We start from the raw sequence: 12,367 nt of genomic DNA on the forward strand, positions 1-12,367 counted from the left end.
TGGGGCCTTCCTTTGCTTCTCATTTAAAAGGAAATCAACAGGAGTTATAAAACTGAACTCCTAGAATGGGGAAGAGAAACTCTGCAAAATTAATGTTTAAAAAAGTAAAAAATATAGAATGCCTCTTGCATGGCACCAAACTTTACACGGTGTTTTGGATTATCGTGTATTTGAAATCCTGTCCACTATCAAGGTAGAAAGATAATTTAAAAAAAAAAAAAAAGGAAAGGAAAGACAACTCTAAGTGACTAAAATATTTCTCAGGGAAGTAAGTGGAGTGGGCAAGGCTTGGGTCTGAAAGTGGAGGTAAGAAGAGGGAAGAGACAAGGACAGAACTGTCACATGTCAGAAGGCCCTTCCATGGGACCATCCTTTGGAAGGGCTCCCCATTTACACATTCCTACTTCACTTCGATGCTCTATCTGAGTAGGTACTGAGACTCAAGTCAGACTGACTGATCTGTCTTGGGTGGGATGCCCATGGAAATATGATCCACAATTGACTGAAATACTCCAAATGCCAAAAAATGTAGTTTCTGGACAATGGAAAAAACCAACCAACCAACCAACTAACCAACCAACTAAAACAGCCAGACAGCAGCCATGTCAGAACAGTGGGACTTTATTTCTGTGGATCCTTTGGTGTCGGATAAGGTGTGGACTCTGTCTAAAGCTTTCCCCACATTCAAGACATTTATAAGGCTTTTCCCCAGTGTGGGTCCTCTGATGTGTAATGAGGGTTGCGCTCTGACTGAAGCGTTTCCCACACACAGAACACCCATATGGCTTCTCACCGGTGTGGACTCTCTGATGTTTAGAGAGGTCTGAGCACCGTTTGAAGCTCTTCTCACATTCTTCACATGTATAAGGTCTCTCCCCTTTATGTATCCTCTGGTGTCTGAAGCGGTTGGAAGTGCGGCAGGTTTCCCCACATTCGTTACACTTGAAGTGTTTCTCTCCCACGTGGATTCTCTGGTGCCGGTTGAGGTGGGAGCTCTGTCTGAAGCTATCCCCACATTTGGGGCAGGTGTAGGGCTTCTCGCCTGTGTGTGTCCTCTGGTGTTTAATCAGGGCAGCACTCTGACTGAAGCTCTTCCCGCATTCTTGGCATTCATAGGGCTTCTCCCCCGTGTGGATTCGCTGGTGTTTAAAAAGGTCAGAACGCTGCTTGAAACTCTTCTCACAGTGGTCACATCTATAAGGCCTTTCTTCACGGAACTGCCGCTGGGTCTCAGAAAGACCTGCCCTGCGGGAATGTTCTTTACTGTCAACAGAGCTGTGAGGTTTCACCCTCTGACGTTTTACCAGGTCTCGACTCTGTTTACAACTGTCCCCCTGTTGGTGCCTGTTAACGGGCCTCTCCACTGTCTGGATGTGCTGATAAGGAACAAAGTTTGAACTCGGGGCACTGTTCCCAAATTCATTATTTTTGGAGTCTCCCTCTTCCGTGGGACCATTCTTGAGATCTGTGGTGCTGGAGAGTCCTTCCTCTTCAGGAGAATTTTCAAGTTTCAGCGGTGAGGGATTTTCTGACTGCTTTTCTACCCTGTTCTTGTGGGTATCATCACACCCAGAAAACGGGGGAACCTTCCTGTGGGACCCTTCTTGTAGCTGCCCCTGAGGCTCTACTTCTTCTAAAACCTCTTGCTTTGGAATAAATTCTTTGTTCTCGGTTCTGGTTTCCAAACCTGAAACATTAAAAAGAAAAATAAAATGGCTGACATTTCATCCCTTTGCAAGAGCGAAACAAGCAAGTGCCTGCAGTAAAATAACCCCCCAAAATATTCTCCATGAACCACTCCCCAAGTTAAATTATTTTAATCAACCTGCCAGATGTGCTCACATTTACCAGTATGAACCCCGTTTCTTTCCTTTTATGCTTGTGCCTACACACACAAACCCATCTCTTTTCCCCCTGCTCCACTCCACCGTTGTAGGAGGCACAATGTCATGACAGAGGCATATCTGGAAGGGGTGTCAAGAAGGGCAGGACAGGGGCGCCTGGGTGGCTCAGTCGTTAAGCGTCTGCCTTTGGCTCGGGTCGTGTTCCCAGGGTCCTGGGATCGAGTCGCATCGGGCTCCCTGCTCATCGGGAGCCTGCTTTTCCCTCTGCCTCTCCCCCTGCTTGTGCTCTCTTTCTGTCAAATGAATAACTAAAATCTTAAAAAAAAAAAAAAAGGGCAGGACAGCCTGTACCCCATGAATGAAGGACGGTTTAACAAGAGACATTCTAGTCACGTGATGAGTTATCCACGTGCCCTCAATGTCTGGAGGCAGGGTCTGGGTGGGAGACAAATCTCAGACTGACTGAGAGTCTACCGAGGAGCAGTCAAGCCACCAGATTCCACCCCGATCCAGAATTTTTGCAGCTTACCCTCCAGGGAGACTGAACCAGATAAGTTCTGGGTTGGGGATGTCAGGCACAGCTGAGAACAGGGGACAGGGACCACTTTCCTCTCAGGACAATCAAGTGAAAATGGACACACAGCTGGGAGAAGCTCAGTGCACTGTTCCCTGCTCATGCCCCAAACTGTGAGCTCCGAAGCCGACATCCTCCAGGCAGAAAGGGAAGGGATTTTTATGGCAGGGATTTCATAGGTTTTATTCCCTATTATGTCCCCAACACCTAGAACAGCACCTGGCTTACCACTGATGCTCAAAATATTTGTTGAATAAATCTCTCTGAGGTAAAACTTGCCAGCCCAGGCCTAACATATGGGAATTCCCAAATAAAACAGCACCTGATAGCCAAAGCAATGCTGAGAAAGAACGAAGCTGGAGGTATCACAACATCAGATTTCAAGATACACTACAAAGCTGTCATCATCAAGACAGTATGGTACTGGCACAAAAACAGACACACAGATCAATGGGACAGAATAGAGAGCCCAGCAATGAACCCACACTTGTGTGGTCAGTTACTTGATGACAAAACGAAGCATGAGTATACAATGGGGGAAAAGACAAGTCTCTCTAATAAACCGTGCTGGGAAAACCGGACAGCTACAGGTAGAAGAATGAAACTGGACCACTTTCTAACACCGTACACAAAAAAAAACCACAAAATGAATTAAAGACCTAAATGTGAGACCTGACACCATAAAAATCCTAGAAGAGAGCACAGGTAGTAATTTCTCTGAATTGGCTGTTTTCTACATATGTCTCCTGAGGCAAGGGAAACAAAAGCAAAAATAAGCAATTGGGATTATATCAAAATAAAAAAAGCTTTTGCAGAGGGCACCTAGCTCGCTCATTTGGTGGAGCATGTGACTCTTGATCTCAGGGTTGTGGGTTCAAGCCCCAGGTTGGGTGTACAGATCACTTAAAAATAAAACCTTAAAAAAAAGAAATAAGAAGGGACAGGGAAGAAGCTGATGCAATCAGTCCACAAGTTCCAACAACCAAATAAAAGAAATCCCAGAAAGAAAACAGGAAAAAAATGACGTAAAAATAAACAGGTGGGTAAGTATATAAAAAAAATACTATAAAAATTTTCTCGCAACTCAAAGACATGGGTGTCTATGTTACAAGGAAAATGAATGAAAAAAAAAACCCCTTACACTAAGTCACTTCATTCTGAAACTTTATGCTAGCAGGAATAAAGAAGAGATTCTAAAGGCTTCTATGCAGAACAAACATCACACACCAAGGATAAAATATCACAATGGCATCCAATTTCTTCTAGCAACATGGCAAGCTAGCCAGAATATTCAGTCTTCAAAATGTAAAATCATTCATTCATTCATTCATTCATTCGAGAGAGGGTGAGGGGAGTGTGCACAGGGGTTGGGGCAGAGAGAGAATCCAAGCAGACTCCATGCTGAGCCCAGAGCCTGACGTGGGGCTCGATCTCATGACCATGAGATCATGATCTGAACCGAAGTCGAGTCTGATGCTTAACCAACTGAGCCACCCATTAACCCTGTCGGTAAAATCATTTCTAATGGGAAATCCAGCCATACTATGATCCGGATGTGCGAGAGGAATAGAGACATTTTCAGACACGCAAACTTTCAAAAAAATTAAGCTCCTGAGTATATGTTCTCTAGAAGATACTGGAAGATGTCCTCCATCAAATTGAGGTAGGTAAACCAAGGACGAAAATGGTACGGGGTCCAGGAAAGAGAAAAGGAATTCCAGGGTGATAGTGAAAGAAGGTTTTGGGGACAACAGTTGTGTAACAAGCCTGGAGAGAAGCCCATTCACACTGGAGCAGAAGAAGCTTCTGGAGGATTCCTCCAAGGGAAGTATGAAACTGATGGTGTATCTGATACATCTGAACATAGAGTTTTATGTTTCTAACAGGGAGCCTGTGCGTGATCTCATGTTCAATAGTTAGAAAAGCAAAACTAAAAAAAAAAAAAAAAAAAAGAAAAGCAACACTAAAAGTTGTAAAATAAGACATATAATCATATAAGCTACGTGAGTGAATACAGATAATATTTTCACAGGTGGAACACTGAAACATTATACATCGATATACAAAAGGACTGATTTAACTATAATGAGAGAATTACAGACAGCTAAATGTGCATGTGTGTGTGTTGGGAGGCATAATTCCTGTCTTCCTCAGGAGACAGTCAAGAGATACTGCCTGAAATCGGGGAAAAAATAGCCCAATAAGAGTTCTATTTAGAACTATGAAAATAAATACTAGTGAAAAACAAATAAAAGATTTTAAAGTTGTTGTCTCTGCAAAGTTGGAATCAGGACTGAGAAGGGCCTGGTATTTTCCTAAGATTGGAAAAACACAAACCACCAAATAAAAGATTGAAAAATCTGAGCATAGCTGACCCTCGAACAAGTGTTTAAACTGTGCAGGCCCACTCATGTACAGATTTTTTTGGTAAAGAGAGTACAATACTGTAAGAGTATTTTCTCTTCCTTATGATTTTCTTTAAGAAGGATTTTTTTTGTGCATGTTGAATGCATTTTTTTTTTAAGATTTTTAATTTATTTTTTTGACAGAGAGAGAGACACTGAGAGAGGAAACACAAGCAGGGGGGAGTGGGAGAGGGAGAAGCAGGCTTCCCACTGAGCAAGGAGCCCGATGTGGGGCTCAATCTCAGGACCCTGGGATCATGAACTGAGCTGAAGGCAGACGCTTGACGACTGAGCCACCCAGGTGCCCCCGTTATGATTTTCTTAAGAACATCGTAGGTAATACATGTAACATACAAAATACGTGTTAATCGACTGTTTATGTTATCCGTAAGGCTTCCAGTCAATGGTAGGCTATGAGTAATTAAGTTTTTGGGGAGTTAAAAGTTATATGTGGAGTTTTGACTGTGGGGGGGAAGGGGCTGGTACCCCTAACCCCTGCATGTACGAGTCAACCGTATATTAAAATTTTTAAATTCTATATAACTAAAGATGTCATTGTGAAAAGAAAAGCCACTTATATAACCAGTAAAACAACAAAGAGTTAATATCAAAAATACAAAGAACTGCCACAAAGCAATTAAAAAAATAACACAGGAAAGGAAGGGAGATAGGATATAAACAGGCAATTCATAGAATGTTCCAAACAAAAATCTGAAAAGATCTTTAACCCAGTAGGGATCAGGGAAATGCAAGTTAAAACAATAAGATACCATTCATTCATTAATCCACCTAGTATTTATTAGGCGCCTACTGTGTGCCAAGCACTATTCCAAGGGCTTGGGATATATTAGAACCAAGCAGACAAAATCCCCCCAACCTTGTGGAGTTTACATTCTAGAAGGGGCGGTCAGACAATAAAATAAACATAACATAAATTATATAAGAAGTCAGAGGGTGACAAATGCTATGGACCAAGTCGAGGAAGTTAAGGGATCAGTCAGCAGTGTGGGAGAAGGAGACAGTGAAGGCAAACTGCAGTATTAAACACGATGGTCAGGTCAGGCCTCACTGAAGACTGAAATCTGAGCAAAGACTTGAAACAAGTCAGGGAGTTTGCTTAGTGGAGATCTGGAGGAAGATTATTCCAGGCAGAGGGATCAAATAGAGAAAGAACAGGAGGCAGGATGCCCACCATGTTCAAAGAGCGGCAAGGTCAGTGGGGCTGAAGCACGGTGAGTGAGGGGCAGAGTAGGAGAGGAGTGGGCAGGGTGACGGGGCCTTGTCACATTAGGCTTTTACTCTGCGTGAAACAGAACCAATGCAGGTTCTGAGCAGATGTGTGATGTAATGTAATATTTCAAAAGGAACATGTGAGCTACTGTGTTACGACATCACGCCATCAGCTGAACAGCAAATGTTGACAAGGATGCAGAGAAAGAATTCTCACATATTGCTGGTAGGAGCCCAAACTGGTTATAGTCCTGAACAGCAAGATGGGCAAACATGCCTAAGTCTACTCTCTTTAGGAGTTCCTATAAATGAACACAGAATGATTCAAGAATCTTTGATGTGATGCTATTTGTAACGGTGAAAAACTAGAAGCTTTGATGTCCATTGATAGGACAGTGGATAAATGAATTCTGCACTATTCATACAGTGAAATAGACAAGTGTTAAAATGACTGAACGAGAGCTACATGTGTCGACATGGATAAATCCCAAAAATGTAACGCTGAAAAAAAAAAAGGCAAGGTGCAAAAGAATCATACAGGAATATATTAAAATACTGAAATATTAGAATTTGATAAACCCGGGTGGTAGATACACAGGTGCCCATTATATTTTTTATATTTTTTCTGTATGTATTTTATTTAAAATGAACCAAAATAAAAAGCTGAATCTATCATCTAACAATACAGAACAGCAAGGTCCTGTTGGGTCACAAAAGAGATGCTAACAGATCTCAACCTGGGTGTGTGACTGGCCCTCCACAAATCACACACAGCTTGAAACAAAGTCAGCACTTACTCAGCGAGACCAGCGAGACCGTGTTTCTACAGTCCTTCAGTGCGCTCTCCGGGCAGAAGTCCCTCTGAGCTGGGTCCAGACGGTCCCACTCCTCCCAGGTTAGAGACACAGCCATATTCTCAACCGTCACCAACTCCTGAAACAACATGAGACCTCTACTCAGTGCCTGCTGTCCCAGGACAGCATAAGTGACCACTCATCTCAGGATGAGACCAGACTCCAGAGGAGTCTGCAAACACTGAGCAGAAAGCCCCGGGAATCAAGTTAACAACCATGGCTGTTGAGTCTTTTCCAGTGAGTCTTGTACTGACTGGAGTTTCAAAGGAACAAAGACAGAGGCTGAAATTCTCTTGCAATCCTGAAAAGCTTTTCTGTGGACTGTCCACACTAATGTGGGGAAAGAGCAAAATCTTTGAGTTATATCACTGTGATTTATCAAATAGGAAATCTGATATAGATTAAAAATATACAGGTAAGCAGGAAGTCCCAAATTGCAGTGCTGCCTCTGAGACTCGGTTACCTCATGTGTGAAATGCATACAAATAATTTAAGAAGGTGAAGGTAGCTCACTGACAGCAGGTGTTCAATAAAATTTACTTTCCCTTCCCTTGACCATTGCACAATAAGATAATTATCCAGCAAGATGATCTTTTGAGGTAGCTTATTTAAATGTAAGTTGACCATTCACAGAAGGTAAAGCCACAGTTCTTGGAAAGGGAAGGTTCTAACATTGGTGTGGAGAGATGTCAGTCTAGGTTTCAGTGATGGGTCACAAATGGACTCTAAGGATCTCTCACTAAACGACAGGAAAGGGAAATATATTTTTAAATTTTCTATATGTTAAGTTTTGACATCTTAAAAAAAAAAAATCTTTCTGGCTAGGGAGACTGCCCTTCCCACAACTAGTCAATTCTTAGAGCAAAAGCCTCAGCCAAGACTACTTAATCTCAAGCCATACCTCCTCTACCTGCCTGCATACTCTATCTTCTTCATTCTAGAACCAGGTGTCAAACCAACTAGGGACCAGCCCTATAGGTTAGAGACTGCTGAAATTATTCAAATCAACCAATTCTAAACTGTTCCCCCTGCCCTGCCTTGTCTTTCCCTGGGAAACCTCAGTACAGGCTCTGGCCTAAACCTTTCCCTTTCCTCCAGTTTTCTGCCTCCTGACCACCCCAAGTGTCCTTCCCAGGAAGCTCTGAGTGTCATGCTGTGCCTCCTGTTTCTAAGATCTGAGTATAATAAAATTTGTTTTTTCCTGAGCCTTGCCTCTGCTTCCTTGTAAAGGAAAATCACACTCCTGTGTGTCTCTTCTACTTTCAATACTCTGAATATTTTCACTATAATACTTCACTTCTGACACCAGATGTAGGGGTTTTCACATATCAGGCAATTCTGTAATACCAGCTGGGTGTCCTAAAGTTTAACTCAATTCTGATACTATCTACCTGGATATAGAGTCAGATCCCACAGGGTAAGGGCCCGGTCCCACAAGACTATCCTCCCCTCCCAACTTTGGAAGCCAACCGCAAGTAGTAGGTCTCCAGGTTACCCACAATTCCTGTCTGACTTGGCCACAAATCAGAGGTTCCCATGACCTCCCCCTACCAATTCGACTCTTTGCTTGAAGAGCTCACAGTACATAGGGAAACACTTAGATTTACCAGTTTATTACAAAAAGATATGATAAAGGATACAGATGAACAGCCACACGAAGAAATACATAGTGAGATCTGGGTGGTCAGGAGCCCAGGAGCTTCTGTCCCCAAAGAGTTGGGGTTTTTCACCGTCTGGGGATAAGGATGTGTTCACCAGTTGGAAGCCCTCTGAATCTCACACTATTGGGATTTTTATGGAGGCTTCACCACATAGGCATGATCAGTAAACTCCATTATAGCCCTCTCGCCTCTCTGGAATACCGTTATCAACTGTAGGAGGACGGGGGTCGCTAAACTTCTAAAAAGTAAAACAAAGTGGTAGAGAATTGCTGTTCTAGCCTAAGTAGTTAACGACATGAAGCCACGTTCCACCTGTCACCTTTCTTCCCCAAATAATCTAGTTAGACAACAGGGTGTCTTACAATGGGTAAACAATGCTCCCACGTTGGTTTTGTGCTCAGAGGTCTATAACTCAAGGATCATCTCCCGGATAGATTTACTTGTCACTGTTTCCTACGAAAAGAAAGTTTCATGCACATCCTGAAGTCAGGACAAAATGTAGTAAGGAAAGAAGGTCTGAAACTCACAGCATCCCGTATACCTCTATTCCCTACACCCCCGCCACCAGAACACTTTCACTCCTCACCTGGGGTGAGGCCCCATCAAGCGCTCTCTGAAAAGCGCGCACCGCGGCCGCAGCCTTCTCCCCGCTCTGCGGGCAGTTCCTCCGCACCCAAGCCTGGAGCTCTTGGGGCAGGATGCTCAGGAACTGCTCCAGCACCAGCAGTTCCAGGATCTGCTCCTTCGAGTGCATCTCGGGCCTCAGCCACCGGCGACAAAGTTCCCTGAGCCGGCTTAGCGCCTCTTCGGGTCCAGCCACCTCCTGGTAACGGAACCGCCTAAAACGCTGTCGCGACTTTTCCGGATCCTGACAGTCCCCAGGCGCGTCGGGCTCCTGACCTCCGGGTGAGTCTTCCTCCATTTTCACTATCAAAAGCCCATCACGCAGAGACGGCGCGGCGACCCTGGACCTCGCAGCTGCCATCCAGGCTCCTGCCTCAGCGTCAGGGACTTGACTCGCGGTCAAGCTCGAACTCATCTTCCTCCGGCGCGTGCTGACTTTCCCGGAGTTCTGCCTTCAGGGGACAAGACAGCAAACCCTGCAAAAAGCCCCAGAACTCATCAGACTTCCCCAGAGCAGCGGCTCCCGACTATCCCGTCCCCAGCGGGGCCCTACCCTGCCCGACCCCTCCGGTACTCCTCCCACCCGCAGGTATTCCACCCACAATCCGCTACGCCTAGTGACAAAAAGTACTAAAAAACCAGGCCGGAAGTGCGTCACCGACTCCCTGCAGTGCCCTTCCCTCCCGGGCATTTCCGGGGCCTCTCTAGGCGCCCCGGAGGAGTGAGGTCCATCTCGGTGGTTTGCCGTCCCGCCCCTTCCAGAGATACTGTGTGGGTACCCTCCTGGAGGGGCTTACAGTCGTTTAGCTCAACAGAACTAAATGATACTCTCATTTTACAACTTGAATGTCATTTTTAAACACATTGTCCGTGAATAAAGTTTTGTAAATTTTGTTGCAGGAAAAGATAAAACTCTAACTGTACAGTGCGTGGTAAACAATTATCCATCCATATGGTATTTATACAAGAAAGCTTTGTAGAGTAACTGCTACACGCCCAGGCATCCTGCTTGACACTATAATTACAAAACTGAGTAAACATAGTCTCTATCCTCAGTCTCCTAAGAGAGTCAGACACTTAGATCGTTACAGGACAGGGTGGTAAATGCAATACTTTGGCATGTATGAACAGTACATTTGTATGACCGGGGTGAAAATAATCAGTCATGGCTGATGGGGAGGGTACGGTGAAAGACTTCACCCAGGAGATTAAAGCTTAAAATGTCCATGTGGGCTGAAGACATATTTTATTTTATTATTTTCTTTAAGATTTTATTTATGTAATTTGACAGAGAGGCAGCGAGAGAGGGAACACAAGCAGGGGGAGCGGGAGAGGGAAAAGCAGGCTCCTTGCTGAGCAGGGAGCTTGACTCTGGGCTCAATCCCAGAACCCTGGGATCAAGACCTGATCCGAAGGCAGAGGCTTAACGGACTGAGCCACCCAGGCACCTCAGAATCTGTATTTTAAAAATATCCCCAGGTGATTTGTATACACATGAATTGAGAAGCAGTGATCAGATGAACCTTTCTGACCAGTACAAAATTTAAATATTGTGTGTAAATAGATGCCCTTTGTCTTTATCGGGACACATAAATATTTTGCGTGACAATGTGAAGCAGAGTTGTATTTCAGGGGAAACTGTGGAAGGAATGGAGCTCCACCACAGGTATCTTGCCTCCAAGCATTTGAAACTAAACTTTAATTCAGTTTGCAACAGGAATTTTGGTCATTTTTAAACTTCATTTAAAAATATTTTATGATGATATGATTTTGACCCCAGGACTCTATTATGTGACTGCAGCTTATTATAGTGTGTTTGAAAATATAAATACCAAAGACTTATTTAAGTATCGTGGAAATAGCTTAACCTTTGGATCCCGTGTAGTCAGAAAAGTCAGAAGCAGAAAACAATCTAACTACTTATTTATTTATTTTTAAAGATTTTATTTGTTTGACAGAGAGAGAGACAGCAAGAGAGGGAACACAAGTAGGGGGAGCGGGAGAGGGAGAAGCAGGCTTCCCACCGAGCAGGGAGCCCAATGCGGGGCTCGATCCCAGGATCCTGGGATCATGACCCGCACCAAAGGCAGACGCTTAACGACTGAGCCACCCAGGCGCCCCACGATCTAGCTATTTAATAGAGAAAGATTTTTCTAGTAGTTTTTTTTCTTGCTTCAAGAAACAATATATAATAAAAATACAATAGTCATGTTTTACATGTTTCATATCCATTTATACTTTAACAATGTTCAGAAAAGAAATCATGCAATTGAAATGAAAAATACTGTGCATTGGTTTAACATTTACATTAAATCATCTGCATTATTTATTTAACAAGTGAAGAATTATCCAAATTATATGTTGTAGGTAAATTCATTTTAAAAATTTATCTATTTAAATGAGTACAATTAATATCCTGATTTATGAATGCAAAGTCCCAAGCAAGGTCAGAATTCCATAAGACATCTCTATGGACTAAAGTTTAAATTACAAGCTAATGATTTATCCAAAAGTTGTGCAAAAGCACAGGGAGTCAACCCCTACTTTATGCTTTAGCAGGTAAGTGGCTGTACTAGTCTGTTTGGGATCTGTTTTGGTTAGACATTAACAGGGCATGAAAGAGGCGAAGGCAGATTTTTCAGGATTTATCTTTATGACAAATCCACTTCTAGAGAAACAACTTCATTATTCTCAAGGCTCAGGTTTGTCATTCTAGAAATTTGGAGCAATATATAATAATTTAATGACATAGCTGGTCCCACATTTATATCTGATCTCTCCAAATGGTCTGAAAGTCCCTGGAAGGCAGAAACTTTGTATAAGTCTACTTATTCATCTCTGTGGGAATGTTATCACAATCTGGCAGGAAGTCAAAAGTTCTTTTCCCAGTATTGCGGGACAAGGCTTCCAGTAGGGCCACGTGGCCAAGGATGGGCAAAGGAATTAAGGACAGAATGCAAATTCCTAAGTATAGGCAAACCTAGCTTCAGAAAATCTCCATTTATATAACTAATTATGGAATCTGGAAGTGAATAGCAAGTACTGTGAGGGCAATACAAGCATTTTTCATCCCCTCCCATCAAGGTGGTCTGCTCACCAGCTGATTACCAGTCAGGTTCTACCAGCTCCTGCCTCTGGGTTGTGTGACTATGGGCTCTTATCATGACATACTGTC

At 43.4% G+C, this 12,367-nt stretch overlaps 1 protein-coding gene across 1 annotated transcript; it reads right to left on the bottom strand.

Annotated features, from left to right (window-relative positions):
• Window positions 1-605: 605 nt before the first annotated feature.
• On the bottom strand, window positions 606-9,767 carry ZNF394 (zinc finger protein 394). Its single transcript, XM_032394099.1, has 3 exons — window positions 9,155-9,767; window positions 6,851-6,986; window positions 606-1,687 (listed from the first exon to the last, which is right to left on the bottom strand). Exons 1-3 carry the CDS (start codon window positions 9,605-9,607, stop codon window positions 606-608), a joined length of 1,671 nt encoding a protein of 556 aa, XP_032249990.1. The 5' UTR covers window positions 9,608-9,767.
• Between the last annotated feature and the right edge of the window lie 2,600 nt (window positions 9,768-12,367).

This window comes from Phoca vitulina, unplaced genomic scaffold (assembly GCF_004348235.1).
Source record: "Phoca vitulina isolate PV1807 unplaced genomic scaffold, GSC_HSeal_1.0 scaffold79, whole genome shotgun sequence".
NCBI classification, from domain to species: domain Eukaryota; kingdom Metazoa; phylum Chordata; class Mammalia; order Carnivora; family Phocidae; genus Phoca; species Phoca vitulina.

Bases quoted from the DNA above. Each gene is read 5' to 3' on its own strand.
- ZNF394 (XM_032394099.1), bottom strand. From the start codon at position 9,607: ATGAGTTCGAGCTTGACCGCGAGTCAAGTCCCTGACGCTGAGGCAGGA. The intron at 6,987-9,154 runs GTGAGGAGTGAA...ATGTTGTTTCAG, and splicing joins TTGATGGGGCCTCACCCCAG to GAGTTGGTGACGGTTGAGAA. The intron at 1,688-6,850 runs GTAAGTGCTGAC...TTAATGTTTCAG, and splicing joins GGTCTCGCTGGTCTCGCTGA to GTTTGGAAACCAGAACCGAG.